General features: G+C 45.8%; 1 protein-coding gene across 4 annotated transcripts in view; it reads right to left on the bottom strand.

Annotated features, from left to right (window-relative positions):
- Window positions 1-24,199, bottom strand: part of TNC (tenascin C) — an 87,910-nt gene that overhangs the window by 8,306 nt on the left and 55,405 nt on the right. For 2 of the 4 annotated variants that reach the window (XM_066256396.1, XM_066256395.1), the window contains 6 exons: window positions 12,776-13,048; window positions 7,797-7,919; window positions 6,560-6,703; window positions 4,352-4,471; window positions 2,420-2,563; window positions 1,525-1,655 (listed from right to left, as the gene is read on the bottom strand). In XM_066256396.1, coding sequence (XP_066112493.1) covers window positions 1,525-1,655; window positions 2,420-2,563; window positions 4,352-4,471; window positions 6,560-6,703; window positions 7,797-7,919; window positions 12,776-13,048 — 935 coding nt within the window. Of the gene's footprint in view, window positions 1-1,524; window positions 1,656-2,419; window positions 2,564-4,351; window positions 4,472-6,559; window positions 6,704-7,796; window positions 7,920-12,775; window positions 13,049-14,940; window positions 15,214-22,890; window positions 23,164-24,199 lie in introns of all 4 variants that reach the window. The other 2 variants (XM_066256399.1, XM_066256398.1) reach the window with 2 other exon arrangements.

The raw sequence follows: 24,199 nt of genomic DNA, 5'->3' as shown, positions 1-24,199 counted from the left end.
CTACCTGCTTCTGATGCCCATGAGAACGAGGGTAAAGGGATAGAGAGCGTCAACCCACACAGGGAGGGAGATGGCGGAGGAGAGAGCCGCAGGCATGCGGTGGATGGAAATCGTGATGGATGGAAAGTGTGCGGTGCAGTGACAGCTGAGGGACAGAGGGAGAGAGCTGGGGGCTGAGGGAGTGGACAGAGCCAGCCGGAGGCTCGATAATGAGTGCCCCAGAGCCCAGCCAGTGCGGCAACGGAATGTATACACAGCGAAGATGCCTTTGAAGGTCAGTGTGGGGCGTGGCTGAATGAAGGTTTGTTTAAGAGCTGTGTATGAGAAACAGATTCCCAGCTCAAACCGTCCACATGACTGTCCTTTCCAGTCCAGATGGAAGGCTGAGGTTTAATTTCTGGAAAGGCTGAGGCAGAGAAGAGACTCTGGAATTAACTGCAACAGGACCAGCTGTAGGGGAGGCCAAGGCATCAGACTGCAAATAGAAGGTTTGTGCCCTGTGGGAACCCATGCTCTTCCTCCAGCTGGGCTCCCGGCAGCCTGGTTGGAGGATCCTCTGGGGGACCGAGTAGCTCAGGAGAAAAAACCTACAGTACTGATACTTGGGGTCCCCCATAAAAATGGCTACGGTGAGCCCCGGAGTTGACAAGCCCTGCCTGTGCAATTGCAACTGAATTCCCAACAGCTGTCCCATCCTTGGTTCCCATTCTTGGTTCCCAGTGCAAAAGGACCAACAGATATTGGATAGAATTCTCCAGCATAAAAGATAGAGATCTAAACCCAACCAACAGCAATGAAACAGAAGAAAGAACTTGGAAGAAACACCGTGCACTTTGTAGAATAAACAACAATATGTATCCATAGACAGAGAGAAGATGGCGCACTCCCCACAAACACTATGCTAGAGACAGGCGCATGTGCAGAGAATAAGGGAAAGACCCTGGAAAGAGAAAGTACAATGACTAAAATTAAAATTCAATAACAAGTTGAGAAGATTACATTCGGAAAAATCTCACTTGGATGAAGGTCTAAAGTTATTTCAAATTAAAAAGTAAAAGAAAAAAACGTTTGCGGAGATAGAAAATAAATCATATGAACCATTTCCGCAAACAGTATTAACAGAACGTGGCGATCTATATTTCAACACATTCTGGAGTGATGCCCGCTGGCAGATAACATATGTATAGATGGCAAGCACGCAGGAAGAGCCTTGGGCCTTGGCTCAACAGAACATTAAAGGACCAGGAATCCAGCTCCTAAAATGTCCTCAAGTCTTACGAGCAGCGTTCCTGACCTTGGCTGGCCACCCAGACTGGAGTCGGGTAAAAATGAGGGAGGCTGGAGCACATGATTCAGAAGGTCTGGCATAGCATCCACTCCCTGTGAATTTCACTTTATTTTATTTTTCGGTTTCCCAGTTGCCCTGGGGTAGAGAAACACACCCAGATCATTCTTCCCTACTTTGAGGACAACGTAAAAAAGTTTCAACGAGTGGTGGGGAGTTGTTTATATGCTTCAAAATACCTTGATGGTACCATCCACGGATTCATACACCAGTAGGTAGCCGGTGACAGACGCCCGGGGGGCTCGCCAGGTGAGGAGGGCAGTTTCCGACTGAACCTCAGTGGCAGTTAAGTCTCTAGGAGAATCCAGGTCTGGAGGAGACAGGCACGCAGTAGCGGATAGGTCAGCAAGTGTAGACTAAAGTCCTGGCGGGGTATCGGGAGGTCTAGGTCCCAGTTCTTTCCTGACCATTGCCCTATGTGGCCTTGGATGGAACCTTCCCCATCTGTCAATGCGGAGGTTGAGCTGTAGAATCTCCAAAGACAGACACTCTCTGAGGTCATCCCATCCCAGGGGCCACGCTTTCCTGAGCCCAACATGGCCTTGATTGGCCGTGGCTGCACTGGGGGAGAAGGTCACAGCTGCGAATATATTTACCGATGTCCCTTGTTCCTAAACAAGAGGACAGATGGATGCTGATATCGGTGCTCACCCCCGCTGAGAGGACGCTTCCTCCACTTCCCTGCCGGCTACAGTTTGTAAAAAGATCTCAATGTGTAAAAACCCAATGGGACATCTAGAAAAACCTGCCTGAAAAAAAATCTTTCTCTTGCAATATTTGCCTGCCTAGAACATGGACCATTAAATACTGGATTTAGGGCCAGTGGGAACTGGCTTTCCATTTAAAAACTTTTCTTTCAAAACTGTTTTCTAGTCCGTGGGGAGAACATTGATCATTTCCGTGCAAAAGGAAACGGGGTGTTTCTTCAGGTCCTGACTGAGTGGGCACTGGGGGATTTCACTGATGCTGACATCATCACATTGCAGGGTCTGACTTGGGAAAGATGTGGGAGAGGGTGACTGTTTCAGATGGGGGCTGTGGGTGGGCATCTCTCAGCTCTCGGTGGCTCTGTACCTGTTGTGAACTTGGTACTGATGGTTGAGCTCTTCTGGGGCCCTTTCTCTGCAAAGATCCTCAGCACGTATTCCGTGGCAGGCTCGAGGTTGGTCAGCACATACTCCACTGTGTTCCCGGACACTGTTCGTGTGATTTCTGGCACTAAATGTAAAATACACACACCGAGGCTGTCACCTCTCCCCGTCTGAGCCATCCTCAGACTCGGCCAACGATGCACACACCCCTTTCTGACACAGACCTTCCCAGGGACCCTGCAGAAAAGCAGCTTGGGTTTTTGGAATGATTCTCAGCCCCTTTCTCGCTCTTGAGCATTCACCTCAGATACAAAAGATTTATCATCTGGAGACTGAATGTTTCCAGGCACCAAACCAGAAGAAAGGGGAACCGGGGGTCAGGAGGACTTCCAGATGGTGCAGGCTGCAACGGCTTTGCAGCCGAGGCACCGGAACCAGCTGGACAGGAGGTGACAGGTGACATCTTCAAGCCTCGGGCTACTCACATTTAATTTGCCCCATGGATTATTGTCCCTCTCCCTTTTTACTTACTTACATGTCCAGTTATTAGGCTGGGGGATCACAAAAATCGGGGGGCACACACACCAGAGCCTGGTTGCCGCCTCTGAGACCCATTGGGTCAGTGTTAATAATGGGAACTGAACACTGGTGACCAGCCATCCTGGCTTGTCAGGGACTGAGGGGTCTACCAGGGTGTGAGACTTTTAGTGCTAAAAGTGGGAAAGTTCTGGGCAAATTGGGATGAGTCGGTGACCCTACCACAGCACCTATGAGCCACCCCCCACTCCCCAGGGTCCCCACCCCCCTCTGAGACCTTTCCTAGGCATCCAAAATTTCCATGATTCCCATGAACTTCAGAAGCTCTGATATATTTTAGGCGAGACAACACCATCTTCTCAGACTTGGAAGTCTGTGCATAGAGAATATTTACGAATTGTAGAATAAAAAGAATGAATGCCAACGCCTCTCCTCTTCCCCAACCCCTCCGCCAGGCTCTGTCCTCACAAGGAACCCTCTTAGGGGGTTGCCAGGTCTGAGTTAGAATGTTCACGAGGCCCCAGACACAGATTACGATGGCTTTCCCGTATTGCCACAAAAGTAAAACAATACTGAACTGTCAAACATAAAACTTGCACGTGGCTTTGAGATGAAAATAGTAACATTGTCTTTTCTGGAGTAGCTCATTACGAAAGCATGGCTCCTTCAGTGGAAGGGAATCACTCCTCCCCTCTCTTATTTGTATTTGAGTTTAATGTTTCGGTGGCTGTTGTTTGCTGGTGCCCCAAACAAGCATTTAATTTGCCAACTGAGTGAATTAGCAAAGATGCCTGCAAAGATGAGGAACAGTAACTTCTGATTTCTCAGTCAGATTTGCTACAACTGGCCTCCTCCGTGGCCTTTGAGAAGCCCAGGCTCCTCAGTGTCACCTGAAGTAGCCTATTTAAAATGTGAGGTCCCGGACTCCTTCTCTGCAGGAGAGGAGAGCTACTTGCTCCAGAGGGTGGCCTGTGCCGACAGGTGGCGGCCCTGTTGCAGGAGAGGAGGAACAGGCTGGGGAAGCATGGACGTGGGGGGGGGGCGGGGTTCCCTTTCATCTTTCTCTAATGGCCAGCTGGGCTCCCTGGACATCACCACCATCTGGAAGCTCTTTCACTTGACCACAAGCACAGGAATATGAGCAGGGCCTCCTTGCTACCCCTGACCAGGTTCCTTTACACCACACCACAGCCCGCTCCAGCTCCAGCCCCCGTTCTAAGGTGGCGATATCAAGGGGCACACGACATTGAGGGCCTCTCCAGCCTCCCCATGCGTCTCTGTCATCCTGCCCCCGATGTGGCCGGAGAAGGAGAACGGGGAAAATTCACAGCAGAACAGACACGTCTCAGAACGGGGAAGGTCTTGCACACAACCTCACCTCTCTCCCCTGTGTAGGAGACGACATAGCTGTCCACGGGGGCGATGGCCGGCTGCCACATGGCCAAGGCTTCTGAGTCGGTGATGTTGGCTGTCACCAGGCCAGATGGGCTGTCCAGAGCTGCAAGGAAGGATGGTAACGTGTTGGAGATACAGGAAATCATGGGGTAGGTCTCAGAGCACAGCAGCTCTGCTGTCTGCACTGCTCCTGGGCTCCCGGTTGGGGGCAGAGTATCAGCCGCGTGGAATGTTTAAAGTCCTGCCCTGGAGCCAGATGACTTGGGTCTGAGTCGTGACTTCTTCCTTTGCTGGTCAGTTTACCTTGAGTCTCTATTTCCCCTTCTGTAAAATGGGAATAGTAATTCTGTCTGGCTGTCTCTTCAGTGTTAAATTCCTATTGCTACATGATGTCACAGGCCAAAAGGTGCTATCTAATGTGGAAAGGGATGAGCCCATGACAAGGGTTATCATTATAGTTCGTATCCCTTCTCCAAGGGGAACAACTTCCAAAAACAGAGGAAACTTTTGGTGTGAAGGCTGCTGGAGGCTTTTCTAGGCTTTGAGTGATAGCTCTGGTTGGGCGGCTTGTTGATGATATTGACCCGGGCTCTGGAGGCCGGGGGTCCGGGTTCTATCTCAGCTTCCCTGTCTAGGGTCTGTGTGGCCTGTGTCATTTCCCTTCTCCAAACCTCACTTGCTTCAGTTGTCACAGGGCGGCTGCTGTGGGAAAGGCTGGACGATGTGTGTGACGGGTGCTGGAGCAGCGCCCAGTGATTGCAGGTGTTATCGACAGACTATTAAATCCTATCTGGAGTCATAGAAATGCTTTCTGAATGACTTGTTCTGAGAAAGGACGGATAGTCACAGGGCCCTGGCTACCCAACGGCTCTTTCTTAGAAACCATGCTCAACACGACTCCTTCCCCCTTGCGTTTCCATTTACTACTCAGTGATTCCGGGCCGGCAGCCCCGGGCGGACGGAGGGCAGCTGTCATCAGCTCGTTTGGCAGAAGAGGTGCCTGAGCCCTAAGAGATGCAATGGATGGCCTGGCCATCAGGAGTGGCAGAGTAATTCCGGGGGCCCATGTCACCGGCTCCAGGTCCCCCCCTGCTCCATTGGGTCCGTACAGAGGACCCTTTAACTGATGCGGACAGCGGGGCCTTGGGAAGAAACTTTTGCCATGTGTTGCCATGGAGAATCCAAGAATGGAAGACTTCTATGGGGGGTTGAGGGCCTGTGTAGCGGGATGCACAGGACTCTGGGTTCAGATGCGATGTTTTAATTGCGTATTACTAACTCTTTGAGACTATGAGGATATATTTATATTTAAGAATTTCTCTGAGGCCCATTCTTTGCATCTTTGAATGGATTCGACTGGATACTCAGACATCAAAGGGTAAATTGTTTAGGGACATGGCTGCCTGAAGAGCAATTTGCTACTTCATTCTCCTTCAATGTCATTCATTGCTCCCCCTCCTTACAGCGTGCTGTCCGTATCAGGTTATAATAGGAGAATAATCCTTTATTCTAGAGGGACATAGTGTTTGGAGTGAGGCTGACCTCAGTTCAAATTTACTGCCAGCGTTGCCTAGTTATAGGGCCCTGGGTCTCAGTTGTTTCCTCTGTGAAATAGGAACGATAACAGCCATTTTAATGGCGTAAGTGCGAAGGGATTATTTAGTAACAAGGCCTGGAATACAGTAGCTGCTCAGCTGAGAGTGCTTATTTGTCACTGTCACCATTACATGTCTGTGTGAAGCACCTTCTTGAAAGGACCTTCGTGACTTCCCGGGACTGGGCAGGGGAAGGGAGGAGGCTGACTGTGCAGTCACCATAGGTACAGAAGCTTTACATATATTATTCCATGTGATTCTTATAGCAAAGGAAGCAGAAATTGTACCCATTTCACAGGGAAGGAAAGTAGAGCCGAAAGAAATGAACTGACCGTTCCTGGGTCTAGAAGTGGTAGACTTGGAATTTTAACCCAGGTCAGTATGACTCCCAAACTTGGGCTTCTTCTTCCCAGGAATGGAGGCCCAGGGAGGTGCAGGATGAAGTCCAGGTTCCCCCAGCCCATAAGAGGCTGGGGGCAGACCAGAAATGAGGCATGTACTGCTCTAAATCAGATCCACTTCCCACTGAAATTTCCTGAATAGACCTTTCCCCAGCTGCTGAGTCATGGCCAGTAGCGCAGAAGGTGAGACAGCACCTGTGGTGAATGTGCCGGAGACGGGCTCGCTCTCCTCGAAGCCCTTCATGGCGACGATGCTGACCAGGTACTCGACGCCAGGGAAGAGCCCCGCCAGCTTGGTCTGGGTGCTGGTTCCGCCCACAGTGACCGCTGAGGGTGTACCTGGAACACAGGAGAAGCCACATGGGGACCGGTGAGCTTCACGAATACGTACTCACTCTCGCCCCCGGAATGGGTGTATCTGACTCGGAAATGACACTCCATCTTCATCCAGTGCCATTTTCTTGACTTCTCATTTGCTCCTACCCTCTGGCATAAGAGAAGAGGCCTTACTTTTTGTATAATGTGTTTTTCCATCCAGGCAGATGCCAAAAACCAAAGCCAGGAGAGGAAAAAAACATGAAGTCACAATGTGCTAAAAACGGCAAATTTCCGTTCAGTAGAGAGCTGTCATGTTGTGTGAATTTTACTTATTTTTCTCACAGAAAATATGGAGAGCTCACTACGTGATATGTGTCTGATATATTTAACCCATTGTCTTAGGCTAAGAATATATAGCCTCCCTTCCTAGCTGGCAGTCTACTCTTGAAGAAGACGGTCAGAGTTAAGTTTGTACTCTAATAGTTATTTAAAAATTCCAAATTTATATTTTTAAGAATTTCAGGGCTGGTGAGGAGCTTGGACATCGGCTAATCAAACTCCCTGTGGAGATGCCATGGCATTCCTCTGAAGCGGTTGAAAAGCATTCTCTCTGTACATACTTCCTCTAACAGGGAGCTCACTACCTGTAGGAATGCTTTTGGACAGATATGACTTTGCTTCCTCTCTGGTCTCTATTCCAGCCCATGTGCTCTCAACTAGAACCCCCAATTTGTGCCAACTCACAACTTCCCGTCCTATCCTGAGATAGGCTTCGGGACCCAAAGTCAGAACCTCACATATATCTAGGTCAAGACCAGCCTTTCAGATGGGTGTGCTCACGGGGAAAAGGAGGCCGTTGTGTGAAAACAATACCGGGGATCTATCTCTCACAGACGTTTAGAATTTCAGGGCTACAAAGGGTCTTCACAAAGTGACCTCACAAACTTGTTTCTTCTAAGGACCTCGTAGCACTTTACAAATGAAGTCTATCTAGATGTTCTCTAACCTGAGGTTGGCCGTGATGTTTGGGAGGACTGGAATTGTCAGCGTCTCTTCACTATCCGACTCAAACGATTCAGGCTCCTCCTCCCCATCCCCACCCCTGGTCCCCTACCTCCTGTAACGGGCACGTAGGTAATCCGGAACCTCTCCACCTGGGCAGTGGGCGCCGTCCAGCTGACAGTGGCTGAGTTTTCACTGATGTCTGAGAAAGTGATTTCCTTCGGGGAGCCCATGGCTGTCAAGGAGAAAACACAGGAGAAGCCCAGCAACAGTTAACTGTCTTGCTCATCAAAGATTCTTCTCAGATTCTGGATTCCTTATCCAGAAAAATTTTGCCCCTAGTCTTTGTCTGGTCCAAGCCTTTAGGAAGGAGAATGTGGTGATGTTTGGGCAAGTTATGATCTGATAGAAACAATCATTTTTTCATTCAGGTTCAGGGCGCAGGGGTGGAGAGCTACCATTTGGTTTCATTGAAGGAGAATGTTAGCACTGCCGCTGACGTCTGAGAAAGGGTGGGTAAGTGGATTCTCAGCTTGAAGTACACCCTCCTTTAATTCCAGCTTTTTAGCATTTTTTTCAAATGTTGGATTTCTAGTTGCTTTTATTAAATGATACCAAGACTTGAGAGTTGTATAATTCTTTGCCATTCATAAGGATTAATGCTCACTTAGCAAACCCCGAGAAGAAGGTATGGTTAGCCTTCGACAGAGGAGTAAACCAAGGCTGTTTTCCAATGAACATTCTTGTGCTGGAACCTTTCTAGGTCCTAGGACTGGGCAGTAGAACTGAGCACAACCCCAGGATCCTGGAAATAATGTTCACACAGAAATTGACCTGGGCAAGCCCATTCCCAGAACTGGAAGGAGTTCCGGAACCAGGGGAGTGACCTTGGGCCCGTCACCAAAGCTCACACCCATGGACATTGGGTCTACCTGCGGGGAAACCATGCCCGGAGGTCAGTGTCCGCTACATAAATACCTCCCCCTGCGAACCCAGTGTCCTTTGGCTTTCCTCTGTGTGGTTTTTGGCTTGTCTCCCACCCTCTCTAGCTGACCATCCCTAACCAGAGAATCCAGGAAACAATTTTCAGGCCTCCAGGGATCTCACTTCATCTTTTCCCCCCTCGCCAGCCCACTACATTGATCATTAAGTTCTGAAACCCACAGACCACTGTGGAGAGGGTGTTTTTTCCCCCTCTCCATGTCTATCTTTTTCTCTCCTCCTACGCCTTTCTCTTGCAACCTGGTAGCTACTCCCAGACCTTCTGGCTGGCTGGGGGTTTGTCCTCTCCTGGGAGAGCTTTGGAAACCACAAGGGCTCGGGGGCCTACAAGATTTTGATTGCCCAAATATCACGGGAGCCTTGGCAACCCGGGGCGGGTCCCTTCACTTCTGTGAGCCCCCTCAATTGATCCATCTTTCTGATGATAAACGGTGCCCCCCCTTCAGGAGCGTTTTGAGGATTAGCAGAGAAAAACGCATAGAATCTTGCATACAAAAAGAATTCAGTAAACAGGATTGCCCTCTATTTTCTTTCCCGTGTGACTCTTCCCACCACGGGCCACCCTGGATGTTCAAGCAGCCCCCAAGAAAGATCCAGATGAGGCCAGCTAAAAAACTCCAGGGAGGTGTGTACACTCAGGCTCTCCTGCAAACTTCACTGATGCAGGTCCTAGCCCATTTGAGAAGGTGTTATCTTGAGGCCACGGCTTTCTTCTCTAAATCCCAGCGTTCCCATCTGCAAAATGGCAAGATTATCTGCCCTCTCCTAGAAACCATCGCAATCCAGTCACCTCATCCTCCATGCGCTCCTGAACGGCACAGTAGTGGTGGAATTTCGGGGTCAACGTGTATGATGTTTATGGACCCCAGACCTACCGAAGTGTGGAAGACTGCTTGTTATTTTAGCAGGAAGAGCCTGGCTCACTTAGAAGGGAGGATTGCTGAGCAAGTGTGGCAGACTCACTGACCCGGGCCCCAGACGCAGTCACTGCAACACTGTGGTGTGTGGCTTCAAGGGCATCTGAGCTGGGACTGAGCAGAGGAGTTGAAGAGGCTCTTAGGCTGGGAGAGACGGGGCGGGTTGGGAGGCGGCCTGCTTTGGGAGTTGGGAAAGGTACACTGACCACCCCCACTGGCCTTGGGGACACATGTCTGCGTCCCCCAATGGGGACAGGTTAAGGAGACTGCAGAAGAGAATGACAGAGTCAGTGTACTCTGCTGCTGGATTTGGAGCCATTTTCTGTCTAGTCTGGGGCCCTTCCGGATGGCACTCAGAGGCACGTTGGCATTGAGCTCCCCAGAGGATAAAGAAGCCCTTGGCAACTCTATAGACTTCCCACGGGGGGGGGGGCAAGGCTATTGTGAAGGAGTAGCTCAAACTGCAGAAGGGAAGCGGTGCCAGTGTAAATGCAGAGGACAGATGGAAGGAGCAAGACAGTTATAATCAAAGCATCCACCCGTAGGGAAATGGCTAAATAAGGTGTATGCAGTTGTCTCTGAGATCTATTAACAAGCAAGGCATGCACACACACCGCCACCACCAACAACAATGTGGGGAACAGTGGGTACGTTAACCACGGTGCCGAAAAAGGGTAGATTTCTATCTAATTGTGTCTGTTTGCATAGACTATTTCTGGAACGTACAGAAGAAAGTGGGGATATTGGCTGCCTCTCGGTAGAGACGGGGTAGAAGGGCCATAGCAGAATAGAAACTTCACTCTGCAGCCTTTTTTTAACTTTTTAACTTTTGAAACAAATGGCCCATTAAAAGTAAAATTTATATTAAATCACCCAACATTATGTTATGTTATATTGTGTTATGTTATTTTATGTTAATAACATATGGATAGATAATTTTGTTACAATGGTAAAGGGAATATGTGAACTACTCTACATTTATAAACTTAATTTAAACCTCATGGTTGACCTTTCAGGTAAATTTTATTTGCCAGGTGAGGGGACTGAGGCTCAGAGAGGGAAGGAGACTTGCCCAAGGTCACACAGCTGCTAAGACATAGAGCCAGGATTAGACTCCAAGGAATCCAGCCAGAGGCTGCATGCTTAACCACTAGGATACACCATCTCTAACTACACTCTCTGCCATCAGGTCACCCAGGCCTGGCAGCTGGCTCAGGGGGGTTAGAGGAAAACCCGTGGCAGCATTATGAGGGAAACAGAGAACAGAGCATTGCAGAGACGGTTTTTAAGAGTGCAAGGGATGAAAGGGCAGAGGATGGATAAAACAACAAAAGGAAAACTTCATATAGTTGATGACAAGAGTCACCTCTCCTGTCCTCTCCAAGTACCAGAGCACGGGCATGCAGACACACACACACACACACACACACACACACACACACACACACACGAGCACTTTGTAAATTACAAGGCCTAAGAGAAAGAAATCAAAGAAAGGGTTTCTGAAAAAACAGGGTCTGCCTTTTCTTTTCTTTTGTTCTTAAAAAAAAAGTCATGATTATTCATTCTCCTTTTGGCTTTAGAATGGCAGTGCCTCTAGAAAAAGAAGAAGGAAAAAAAAAAAGACCAACAAAACAAAATCAGTCATCAGAAGTAAACTTTGAAAACCAGTGTTTATAAACCAAGGTCAAAATCAGGCTCTGCCTCTGATCTGCAGTTGTTTTATGGGAAGCCACAGGGGGAGGGGACAAGGACCTGCAGCCGGGGACCGGGGATAGGGCACCCTCGGTAATGAGAAACAGGGTTCTTCCCCCCACTGGATTTCTGCCTGGGTCTCACGGTCTCCTCCACTTCTGCACGTATTGGTTATGATTTCTATGGGTGGCTTCCTAGAGCTCGTTAGGTCCTAAAATTTGACATCATGAAACACCCATCTCTGGGCAAAGAGAAGGTTTTGGCTATTGTTATACTCTATGCCCGTCAGAGATGGCAGTGCAGGGAGGGGTGAATGAAAGTAACTTTACAGTTGTTTATATGGTAAATAATATGATAATTAATAACAATGCAAGAATACACTGTGTTTTGCCTACTCACAATGGTGAAGCTACTTTGCCCGCCCCTATATATCCATTGTTTGTCTGTCGTCCAGCCTGCTTATATTTAAGGGTATTAAAATAAGTTGGCATTTAGGTTCAACCTGAACTCTGGCTGTGTGACCTTAAGCCATTCACTTGACCTTTCTGGGCCTCAGACTCTTCATGCACAAACAGACGAGGCTGGGCTACATCATGTCTCTGGTCCCTTTACCTCTTCCTGTGATTTTGTGATTCTTTCCTGTGGTTCTTCTTTGAAGCAGCCCTCTCTAGCTAAGGCTAAGTTTCCCCCAATTTTGTGAAGGAATTGCATCCCACCTGTTGTAGGTCTTTCCTTTTCCTTGTAAAGAGTCATGTTAGTTTTCATATTATTATGATAAAGAGTCACGTTATTAACCATCTTCTTTTATTCTCTTTGAATCAACCCATGTGGAAAAGGGTTTTCATTTCCCTCTCTAGTGCCTTTCAGAGTTGCTCTAAGTATCGAATAAAATTAGAGAGCGTTGTGAAGAGCAGCCCTTCACCTTGCCAGCTTCCTCTGGTCCCTTCCTGATCACAGTGCTGATTAGTCACACACAGCATTTTATAAATATTAATTTTTATAGGCAGAGGCTCTACATCCCCATTATCCCTGCATAGTGTAGTTTGAACATTTGACCAAAGAACAAGGAAGTATATCTCTGGATAAAAAAATGATGAGATAATAAGTAGAAGGACAAGTGTTTGGAATGAAAAAAAAAATGGGATAATTGCAATGATGACATATAAAGGATGATAATGAATAGGTAAATATATCTCATCTGCCAAGCCCTTGCTATGTACCATGCCAGTCCTTCTGTGTGAGCTTTCGACACATTATCTCATTGAATCCTCACAACGCTATTAGTAAAATAGCATCATGCTCTTTTTTGTGTAAAGACGTCAGCCAAATTGTTCATGTCACCTCGTCTATAATTGAAGGAGCCCGGATCTGAACATGGGCTCGTCTGCGTCCAAAGCTCCTGGCATTTCCAAGCCCTGTGAGAAGAAGACCCCCAAGTGCTGCTTTTTCTCTGTTCTCTCCGGTTTCTGTACGGTACCTGTTGTTGCTATGGCACTGACTGGCTGGGATCGCCGTCCATTGCTTATTCCACAGAGCTCAATTTCGTATTCAGTGGCCTCTCTGAGACCCGTTATGTCCCTGGTACGTTCGGGGGCAAGGAGAGTTATTTCCAGTGGCTCAGACTGCTTTTTGGTATCTCTGATTTTGAGAACAAAACTGTCGAAGACCCCTTCATCAGCTGTCCAGGACAGACGGAAACCATCTGGGGTGGCATCTGAAACCAGAAGGTTGTCAACTTCTGGCTCGGCTTCTAGAAGGGGAGAAATGATGGAAGGAGGAAAGAAAACATCATTTATCAGCGTGTGCCTTCTGCTCTCCCGTGGGGATATCGGTATGCAGTGATGCCCCAGCTCTCAGAAATAGTAGTGTCCTGAGATACTGTAAGGAGAATTATGCAACATGAACAAGTCTAGCAGGCCTAGGAGAAGGGAAAGACGGGGTCGACACGTTGAACACAAACCGAGCGGACACTTGCCTATGTGAGTTTTGTCTAAAAGCAAGTCTATAAATCCACATCTGGACTCAGCACTGGCCCCTCCCCTGCATTATTAAATAAGTTCAAAGCCAGTAACTTGTTTACATTTGCTCTCCGTCTTCCAGTGGCTGAGTGCCCATCGTCTGTGAGATCTTTTTCTTTTCTTTTCGAAAAGACAAATAAACCAGCATTAACGATCAGTAGGGCTGCCCATGATGATACCGCTGATTATATTTCCCTTGATCATGAGCAAAATGGCTTTTAAAACGATATAAATGTTATGATCTTTTTTGCTTTTTTTTCTCTTGGAGCTGTTTCACTAAAGAAGGCTCCTGCTTTTGACTGGCTTGCTTTTCTTAACCTTTAGATAAGTGTTAAGATGGTAGAACGGAGGCCTGGAGGAACCCCTTGTGCTAACTACTTTGGACTCAAGTTATTATCTTGGATCGCCTGAACTAGACAAAACTCAAATGTCAAGAGAAATTTACAGCTGAGTTTCCCAAAGTGTACTCACAGCAAACTATTCCTGTTTGCTCTTCTTCCTTAAAAGGTAGCCATTGTCAAATAAGTTTGGGAAATACTGCCTGGGTAAGCCCCTCTCGGAGAGATACTGCACAGTAGGATATTCCATAAAGTCTTGCGGTCAAGGGTCCTGTTAAACTACGTCTAAGACAGTGTTTCCAAAACTTATTTCAACAGGGAACTTCTGCACCCTGTAGGACCATTGAATATTCTGTGGAAGCAGTAATCTCTAGAAAGACTTTGGGAAACACAGATTTTTGAATGTTAACATTGTTAATGCTCAATTTCTCTAGGAATTACTAGTCTTGAGGAAAATATGGGTTTAGTGTGTGTTGAAGAATATCTATGATATTAGTGATTTATCAATATAATAGGTTGATCATTGGTTTTCTAATGACAAGCCCAGCTGGTAAGTTTGTCAAGAGTACAGTGGAAACTTTGAGATGGAGAATTTGTAAGTTTTTGAAATATACTCATTGGTATATTTCTCCTGAGAAGGCTGAAATGTAGAATGGATCAGCCAGGAAGAACATGGGAGAAGGTGATGGGGAATGAATAGACAAGAACTATGGATAAGACATGGTCTAGAGCAGTGGCCCCCAACCTTTTTTGGGCTACGGACCGGTTTAATGTCAGAAAATATTTTCATGGTCCAGCCTTTAGGGTGGGACAGATAAATGTATCATGTGACTGAGACAAGCGTCAAGAGTGAGTCTTAGATGGATGTAACAGAGGGAATCTGGTCATTTTTAAAAAATAAAACATCGTTCAGACTTAAATATAAATAAAACAGAAATAATGTAAGTTATTTATTCTTTCTCTGCGGACTGGTACCAAATGGCCCATGGACCGCTACCGGTCCGTGGCCCGGGGGTTGGGGACCACTGGTCTAGAGGATTTGGAACACCTAGTGGAAACATTTCGACCTTCTCATTTCTGGGGTGAGAGAAGGGGGGGTGCTCATTAGAGACATAGACAAGGGAGATTGTGTGATGGTGGGGGGGGATGGGATGAAAAAGAATAAGCCACACCTATGGATTGAGTAGAGAACATGTACAGGATGTTAAAACCATGGTGATCTGGTAAATGGATTACATGGTAGAAAACCAAGAAGAGAGGAAAACGGCTCACTAGAATCAAAATACCTGTAACAATCTCAGCCCTCAAGGGTTTGGTTTGGTGCCCTTGGATGAAGCCAGAGACCATAACCTCATAGCCAATGCCAGTTATGAGGCCTCTAAGCTCCAGCTTCCTCTGGGTTCCTGAAAGTGTGAATTCCTGGGGATCCAGCAGCTTCCCTGAATCCACCACCGTTACTAGGAAGCTGTCAAAGGCATTCTCCGATGCCATCCAGGAAACTGTGAACCCGTAGGGATTAATGTCGGAAATGGTTAGGTTTTCCAGAAGGGGCAGAGCCTCTGAAAGAAGGGAGGAGTGAAAACAACTCAGGTTAGCAGCACTGACTCTGCTGGGACAGCACAAGTCTCCACAAACACCGATAGATATCCGCTCAACCATTATACGTGTCATACGCTCAGCAAATGAATATTAGTAAGAGTGCACTAGGTGCCAGATGATGGTATCTTGTGTAAATCTTATAATGAGCCTAGAAGATAGATATTACTTGCGTTATACAAGTAATAAAATTAAGCTTCAAGGAGATGATTGTGTTGCCCAAAGTCACCTAGGTAGTCTAGTTCCTGATAGAACAAGGGTTTTCGGCAGAGTCGATGCCCTTGGCCGTGACCTTCTTCTTCTACAATTGGTTATTTTGTGTCGGGTTCGGATCCTTTCTCTATTTCCCACTGTCTCCTGGTCTTGAACTAAATCAGCTTTTTTTTTTTCAAGTACCTCCTTTTTGGCATACTTCATGTTTCTTTTCGACCTCTAGTTCACACTTTGAATCAAGTCAATTTGGCTAGGCTAGTTTGTGACACATGTTCACAAGGTGAGATAAATGGAGGAAGTAAGATTTTTCATGTGTCAAAATTAACAAATTATGGTGATGGCCAGTAAAGAACACTAAGATATGCTAAGTCTTTTCATGTTTATTTTTCTGAATACAATGAGGAGTTAAGGACATGTCTCAATCATCAGCAGATTCTGTCATCATTTTTGCTCATTCACTCACCAAACATCTGTGACTCAGGCACGCTTACTCTTGAGGTGCCAGTGGTTCCTTTCCCTCATTGGAATTCCCAAGAGGAGTGAGCCTATAACAGCTGAATTTCTGTCAATACTTCCCTCCCTCATCTAGAGAAACAGAGAGGTCCATGACTTATCCAAGATCACATATCTGCTAGGTGGCTAAGGTAAGATCCATCTCAGGGCATCAAACTCCAAGTTCAATGTTCTTTCCATACCCTTAGCTGACATCTAATTCAGTGGTAGTCAGCCTGGTCCCTACCGCCCACTAGGGGGCGTTCCAGCTTTCATGGTGGGTGGTAGTGGAGCAACCCAAGTATAAATACAAAGATAGATTTAACTATAGTAAGTTGTTTCATAAAGATTTATTCTGCCAAACTTAGTGAAAATCCAACATAAAGTACTTGGTAAGTAATTATTATTATATGCTTTAACTTGCTGTAACTCGGTTTTATAAATTTTATAAAGTAAAGTTACTTCCCTACTTTATAAATCACCATTACTGTGGAACTGGTGGGCGGTTAGAAAATTTTACTACTAACAGAGATACAAAAGTGGGTGGTAGGTATAAAAAGGTTGACTACCCCTGATCTAATTAGTCAACCCTATCAGTGCTGGCAGTTCCCAAGGCATAAGCAGGATTAGCGAAGGTCTGAAGCCTCCCCTTTAGCAAAACAAAATGCAGTAATGAAGAATGTATTTATTTTTTTATCAGAGGAGGCGTGGGGATGGAAATTCTATAGCCAAGTCTGCTTTAGCTGCGTCTAGTTCAGAGCCTTCTTTCTCATTGCCGCTAAATGGAAACTTTCAAAGAGATAAATGACTGTACCCTAATGCCCACAGTCTAATCCACAGGATGTAAAGAAAAATGTTTTAAAAAGAAGTGTTTGGTGACTGAATGAACAAGTAAATAAATGCCCTCATCCCTGAAACAGGGATTTAAATTTTAGTGTAGCTGGGACTTTCTGTACTTATGTTGAAACACTTGGTGTTTATTTTGAGGCATTTTTTTTAAACCACATAAAGATCTCTCCAGAATCCTAACTCTGTTAAAGGCAAAGATGAAATCACATGTCCTGTGCAAACAGGCTTCTTTGCCCGAAAGCCAAGGGTCTCCAATTCTGATGCTGAGCATTGTTTGGACAAATGGCGCCTGGCCCCCGCTAGCTAGCTGGCTTCTCTGCCCCGCCATGTCATCAAAGCAGCACGTTCTAATGAAAAGGAGGGTGTTCAGGCTAATTAATCAGTTGAGGGTCTGTTATATATAGTTTCTCATGTTCATCCCCCACCCCGTTTTTAAAAATATGCTTCTTTTAAAATGCAATCTTTTCTCTTTAAAGATTAACTGAGACAATGCTGTAACTAGATCTCGGATTCCCAAAGCCAGCTCTCCCAACCCCCTTTTCTTCTCTCTTCTGTGGGAGGTCCTGCAAGAGGCTACACGTCAGGGCCTGATGGGCTCTGTGTCTGGCCATTCTCCTCTGCTTCTGGGCAGTGGCATTCTCATGTCATACATGGCTAACCCCTGTCCCCCAACTGTGGGGTCACCATGATCTGCATTTACAGACTGTCTGAATGATTGAATGTATATTACATAATGGGACAGAACATCTAACATACTTTTTGATCTCACAATTAAACATATTCAGTATTCTCTTAAAAACTAATAAGAACACCATGATTGCACAGAGCTGTTGTTTCTACCTGTGCTTACTGCTTAATTTTAAGAATGCCACTTCCCTCATAATGTTGAGAGAAATCAGGAAGAATCCAGCATTTGTAAAATGCCAACTGGGTGCCGGGCACTTAAGTTTCATCATATCTACTTAGTTCCTGTGATGAGGCTACCAGAGGGAGCTGTGGTGTCCTCTCTTCATGCACAAGGAAATTGGGGTTCAGTGCAGCTAAGAACCAGCCAAAGTTATGCACTAAAAAGATGTGGGAGAGGATCACTCAGGCCTGATCTCAAAATCCTCCCTCTTGTAAGACACTGTGTTGTCTCCAATTAAATACTTACTTGGACTTATTAACAGATCTTACTCATAGCAACCTAGATTTCAGGAGGGTCCTGTTTTAATGTGAAAACCAGATGGCAAAGTAGGTTCTCCTGTTTTTCAGACTAGTGATTGGGTAAATCAACACGTATTTGCAGCCTTTGCCATTGATTGAGGATGACCTCAGGAAAGGAAATAGAAAAACCACTTCTTTACGTAATTCAAAGAGAAGTTAGAAGTCAAGTTTAATGAATGGGTAAGGCTTGATTAGGCTTGGGATTTATCTGCCATCCTAAATTGGGTCTTCATTAATATGTTATAAAATCAATTTGAGAGAAGTCTTTTTTTAAATTAGAAAAAGATAGTTATTATATTTCTAGGGCAGGTGGTTTATGGACTGACTGCCTTACATAGCAGCATGATTTATGGACAAAATTCCTGCCCTTGGCCTGTATTAACTTAGAACTCACTCTTTAGCCAGACTCTCCAAACGGTGCCGCAGACAGCCTGTAACACTGAGCGTGGAAATCTGGGGAAGCTTTACTTGACTGTTGACTTCTTTGTCCCCATTTCCTAAGAGTGGCTGCAAAAGATTCCTCTCTGCAACAGTATCTGCTCTCTCTTCACTTAGAAGTCTAGATATGGAGTGAAGACTATATTTTAGGTTCAGTTTCTCTGTAGAATATCTATCACCTTTCCCCCTTTTTCCCATCTCAGAATTCTAAGTAGACAAGTGAGAACCTTTGAAATGAGTACCTGTCATGACAAAGGCAGTGAGGGGTCTGGTGGGGTCCCCAGCCCAGGTGGTCCCTGTTACACTAACGTCATAGCCAGTGTTCTCCACCAAGCCGGTGACGTGAACATGCCGTGCATCTCCTGAGACTGTAAACATCTGGAGCTCATGCAGCGCATGAGAATCACTAACATTGATAACAATCTTTGCAAAAGGGCCAGCTCGAGTGGTCCATGACACGTTGAAGCTGTCAGAAGTAATATTGCTAAGAATTAGCATGCCCAACTGTGGCTCTGGCTCTGAAGGGGAAGGAACACGGGCAGAGAGAAAGAGAGAGACATTATTAAAGGAAGCGGTGGATCTCTGCAGAATGTAGTCATAGAACATGACAGTATCAATCCCTTCAAATGCTTGATAAAAGGTTCCATTGCTTTAGCTATAGGCATGGATTTGTGTTCTTTTTTAAGAGTAGACATGACCATTTGCTAGTCATGTATGAAGGAAAGTAAACAAGCCATAAGAGCAGTAGATAGGATTAATGCAAAGGGTATTAAGCGGACATTCTCCAAGGTTTGTAATGGGGCTCTAGCTCTGTAAGATATTCCAGGGAAAGACAGCTTCCCGGTGAAGCATGTCTAGTAAACACCCAAAACTATCACTCAGATTTGCAAAACATGCTAGCATTTGAAAGCCTGGAAATGCTCGGTCTGTAAAGAAACCTACTTAATTTTGTTTAGCCTAGCATTTCATAAACTTACTGATCAGTGGATAGCCTTTAAAATGAGGAATATTCTTTGAACATCTCAAGGAGCTGGCGTGCCACTGAGAATGCCTTAGAAAATCTACTTTGAAGTTTCCTTTTTAAAAAACTTATTCAGGCAACACTGGTTTACTTTGAAGTTTTCTTATTTAGTATTGTGTATATCTACTTGGATTGTACAAATTAAAGGTTAATATGCATATGAGAGAAATTCTTGATAGCATTTTAGACACCCAAATGTATACACCATAGGAAAACCATCACCTCACCCCAAATACTATACATGGGGAAATGGCTTTCATTTAAAAAGAAAACCTTGAAGTTGGGTGTTGCATTTTTCCAATTAGGAAATTCACTTATTAAATAATTTGGAAAGATGGATGGTCCCACGGAGGTTATTATGTTTCCTTTGTCTCTTAAATTCTAGACAATCAGTGATGAGAGTAACTCATTTTTAAAGTAAGGGGGCCTGTTTTGTTACTTTTAACTGGGATGTATATGGTCTGATCTCCTAAATGCACCTTTATCAAATAATACTAACACTAAAGTAAGTTCAACCCAGGCTGTACTTTAGAGAGGGGCTGTAGTCCCGGAAGGCTGAGATATGAGAATGAGGATTCAGGGTTGGGAGGGAGCAGATCAGTCCTCCTAAGGACTTGGAGTTGTTTTGCTGCAGCTACTGCATTTGCAGGAAGGAAGGGACTCATTGGGATAAACTTTATCTGGACAATTGCACAGCACAACTGGATGCCAGTAGGTCTCCTGGAACAAAAAGGATCTGGCTCAGAAGCAGGCTACAGCCCTATGTAGCGAATTTCCTACTTAGCAGTCAGTCTGAGAAGCTAATGATGGTATAATTTTCAGCCACAGCACTGGCAAATTACCTCAACCCCACAAAAGGTAAAAATCCTCCAAGGGGGACTGTGTTTGTCCTAGATTTGGCTGTGGAAGCAATCTCCCGAATTAAGGATGCATGTTAGGACTGTTCTCGTGCTACCGGACAGAGACCAGCAGTGCCAATGCATTCACCATGCTGAATAAGACCTGGCTTGTCAAGGTTAGGTTTATGGCCAGCTGTCTCCCAAAGGGTGCACCAAAGCCGAAAAGTGAGACGCAAGGAAAAAACCCAGGAAGAGAATGGTGGTTAGTGTTCCATGCAAGCTGTGGACATTTTTCTCCCACTACTTCTAAGCCCTTGAAAAAGCCTTCACATGCTGCCTGCTTCTGGGAAAGACAGACATTTTTGAGAAAGTTAAGGTGCTGAATATTCACCACACGCACCAAGATTTGGACAAGATGATGGATGAAAGGAAGACTCTGACCCTTTTGTGATGGATTTCAGTGGATGACAAAACATGCTTGATAGAGTAAAAATGTCAAAAAAGAGCAGTCTGCTTGTAGGGAATGCAGGCAAATGAAAGTCTCAAGGACAAGATGAAACCATTGGGTCCCCTCACGTGGTCCCTGGGGTGCATTTTAGGGTCTTCCCTCTGAATGTTAGTGGCACCACTTTTAAAATCTTCATAAAGAGAAAGAGAATGTTGAGCATTCTGCCCGAGGAGCCCAAACCGGCATGCGTACACCTCTTTGAATATGACACAGGCAAACTTTGATTAGGAAAACCACAGGCAGATGGTCATGGGAGGAACTGGAAGTGATTATTCAAGATCAGATGAAAGAATGGTTTAGAAATTCAACCAGAGCAAGTCAGGTTAACGCTATACAAACAGAGCTACTCCAGATGTGAATGGGTTATTTAGGAAAAAGAGGTTGACATTGAAGGTCCTTAATTTGGGGTGAGAGTATTTTTTTTAAAAATGGAGAGTGAATGATTTCTCTTTTTTTCGGAATGCTCCTCAAAGGAAGTTCAATGGAGAGTGAAGAATGCATCATGGGAAATACCTGTGTTGTTTGGACCATCAGGGTGTGAGCGTGCTGCCCGCCAATCAGCCCGTGAAGGTGGACCGTGTAATTAGAAAAGGCTTTGAGGTTGGCGAGGACAGAACTACGAGTGGCTGAAGGCACAGAATGCACTACTGTCTCCCAAAGGTGGTCAGAGTCCCTAACTTCTATAAAAAAGCTACCAAAGGCAGACTTCCGAGCTTTCCATGAGAGGGACACACTGCCCCAGGTCACATTTGAGATAGGGAGGTGGCTAAGGAGATGTATGGCTACTGAAGCTGGAGAAAACACAATAGGAAGGCATGCCAATTCAAAACACTCTTACAGGGTCCAAATCCATACACATATGACTAAATCCATAACGTTTTAGACTTTACCCTCTAGTAAGGGAACTAACTGTTCCTTTGTTGGAAACCAGTCTGTGCAATCAGAAATAAATATATATGACTGGCTAGTTTTCTTCCCTAGGTTTTGTTATCCTTTGACCTGACTGGCCCTCTGACTCTTCTGTGGACCTCCTGACAACAGCTGGGAGTCTTACTCAGAATGAAGACCGGCCTGCCCTCAACCACGGGGGACTTATATGATAGGTCATTTTGGTGCTATGATGTCTACACTTTTCTTGAATTCCCCAGGATATGAGGTTGTGAACTACAAGAAAAAAAAATTCTCCTGTGTTTATTCCACAAATAACCTTTTTCCCCCAGTTTAGTCTTACTTTTTATCTGTCAAGAGACAGTGTTGTCCCAAATGTGCTAAGAACGCTATTTTGAATGGGAAAGGCTCTCCTTTCTAAATCCCTATAGGGTACTTACTCCCTTCTGCACGCCACAGAACGTGTGCTCTAGTCCGGATGTCATGGGCACCACAGCTCTAAAGTGAGAGCCAGGAACCCTTTTGCGAACCAAGCTCCTTGATTAAACACGACTATTTTCTACCATTCGCTGTTCTGGGGACAAAACAGCACATTCTGATCTTTCCTCTCATAGGTGGCATTGGAATTGCGGTGTTCTGAATGGCACGATTTTCTTCTTCATTAACCAGATGAGGGATCTGCTCTTTCTCATTGCTTTCCCAATTAAAAAAACAAAACAAAACACAATTTCATGAAATCATTAGAATATTTGGGTATTTGGAGGTCAAGGGCACTAGGAAGACAAAGATACCAGGATAAGAAAAGTATGATTTCTAAGACCTCTTTGATTGATGTAGATTTCTTTCCAACTCAGGGGCAATATTCATTATGGCTTTTTTTGTTATTGAAGAGGAGAATGCTTTTGTTTTGTTTTGTTTTTTCCAGATACTCTGTGGCGATCTGGATCAAACTACATGTTATGCTGCAAATGTCCCAGTCAGTGATAAGTCAGGCAAGGGACTCAGTGGAAATCCACCCCTTGGGCCGCTGTTGGGAGAGAGTTATGTGAGGTAGTGCTGCGGCCGGGCACCGCGGACGAATTACCGCGCTGTGTCTTGCACCTGAGTGGGCGAGAAGGAGCGGCTTCACTCTGCAAGCCAGAGCCTGGAGAGAGAGAGCGTTAGGCATGGGAGGGGGCGCGTGTACCTGTGGTGGCTGTGACATTGATGGTTTTGTTCCGGATGCTGGGAGCGAGTCCAGAGAGGTAGATAATAAAGTCATTACTAGGGCGCAGCCCTGAGATGTGGGCCGTTCGCTCAGCGCCAGAGACTGTGTATAGCATCGTCTCCATTAACCTATTGGAATCAATAATTTCAATGGTAAAGGTCTCGAAGGCTTCCTCGGTAGCTGTCCAGGAGAGATTGAAGCTCTCAGGGGTTATGTTGGAAACATTTAAGTTTCCAATCTCAGGTTCTTCAGCTGGAAAAAAGAAAAAGAAAAAGAAAAAGAAAGTAGGAGAGAAGAAATAAATAAATTTGAGTTAATCATTCGGCTGAATTTTAAGGTTGAGGTTGTTAATAAGAGCTGCAGCCGGGTAGAAAAATTTGCCACCTCAGGGTGATGGCATAGGAAGCAGTGTTACCCATCCATGCCAATGAGGGAGGAAAAGGGGGTTTATTAAAAGACAAATACAGAAAGAAAGGTATGACAATTAGATCTCCTTGCTCTGGAGCTGCCGCACGGGACGGGGCTGGCCGAGACATGGAATGTGAGAAGACATGCTGAATTATGAGGCTGGCCCTGCTGTGCCTAAGCCCAGAGGCTTCTGGGAGCCCCACCTCGGAGGCACTGGCTGTCAGTCAAAAGATTCAAGTGCCGGCAGCTTCCAGTCTCCCGGACAGCACGCAGGAGACCCCACCCCCGCGGGCATCCTTTGCTCTGAGCAAGCTCCCATCTAGTCAAATGAAGACCAGATGATTCTGATGCCAGTCCCCTCCCGAGATGGTACCTGGAGGCTTCTGACTATGTGACTTGAAGGAAACCAGCAACTTGTCTGTGTAATTCTTGGTCATATTTTTTTATACATCAGACAAGGGCCAGCTGTTCCCATATTCTGTTAAAATAGCTTGTCCTCTCTTAACTGCTTTCTATGTGGTCCCAGAAGGCTAGTATTGCCTTGCCAACCAGGAGCGCTGAGCCAAGGCAAGGCAGTCAGCAACCCTGTTCAGCCAAGAAATAACATTTTGTCTTGGAGATGGTCCGAACCGAGTTTTTCCGAGCCACGGGCATAATACATGCAGAGGGCAAGCAGAGGCAGGGTTTGAAAAGCTAACAGCGTCTCTCTGGCCAGGAGGGCGAAGGCCTTCCATCCCAACAGATCGGACGGGATTAGGGCCCTTGCTCTCCTCATACTGACTCATCAGAAGCAAGAATGTTGCTACCACTAAAAAAGAAAACGAAAACATAAAAATACTAAGACACCCAACCACAAGACCTGCAGGAAAGTTCAGAAGTG

This window comes from Saccopteryx bilineata, chromosome 2, assembly GCF_036850765.1.
Source record: "Saccopteryx bilineata isolate mSacBil1 chromosome 2, mSacBil1_pri_phased_curated, whole genome shotgun sequence".
NCBI lineage: Eukaryota > Metazoa > Chordata > Mammalia > Chiroptera > Emballonuridae > Saccopteryx > Saccopteryx bilineata.
Note: the sequence above shows the minus strand (reverse complement) of the source record. Positions and strands in the feature narration are given on the sequence as shown.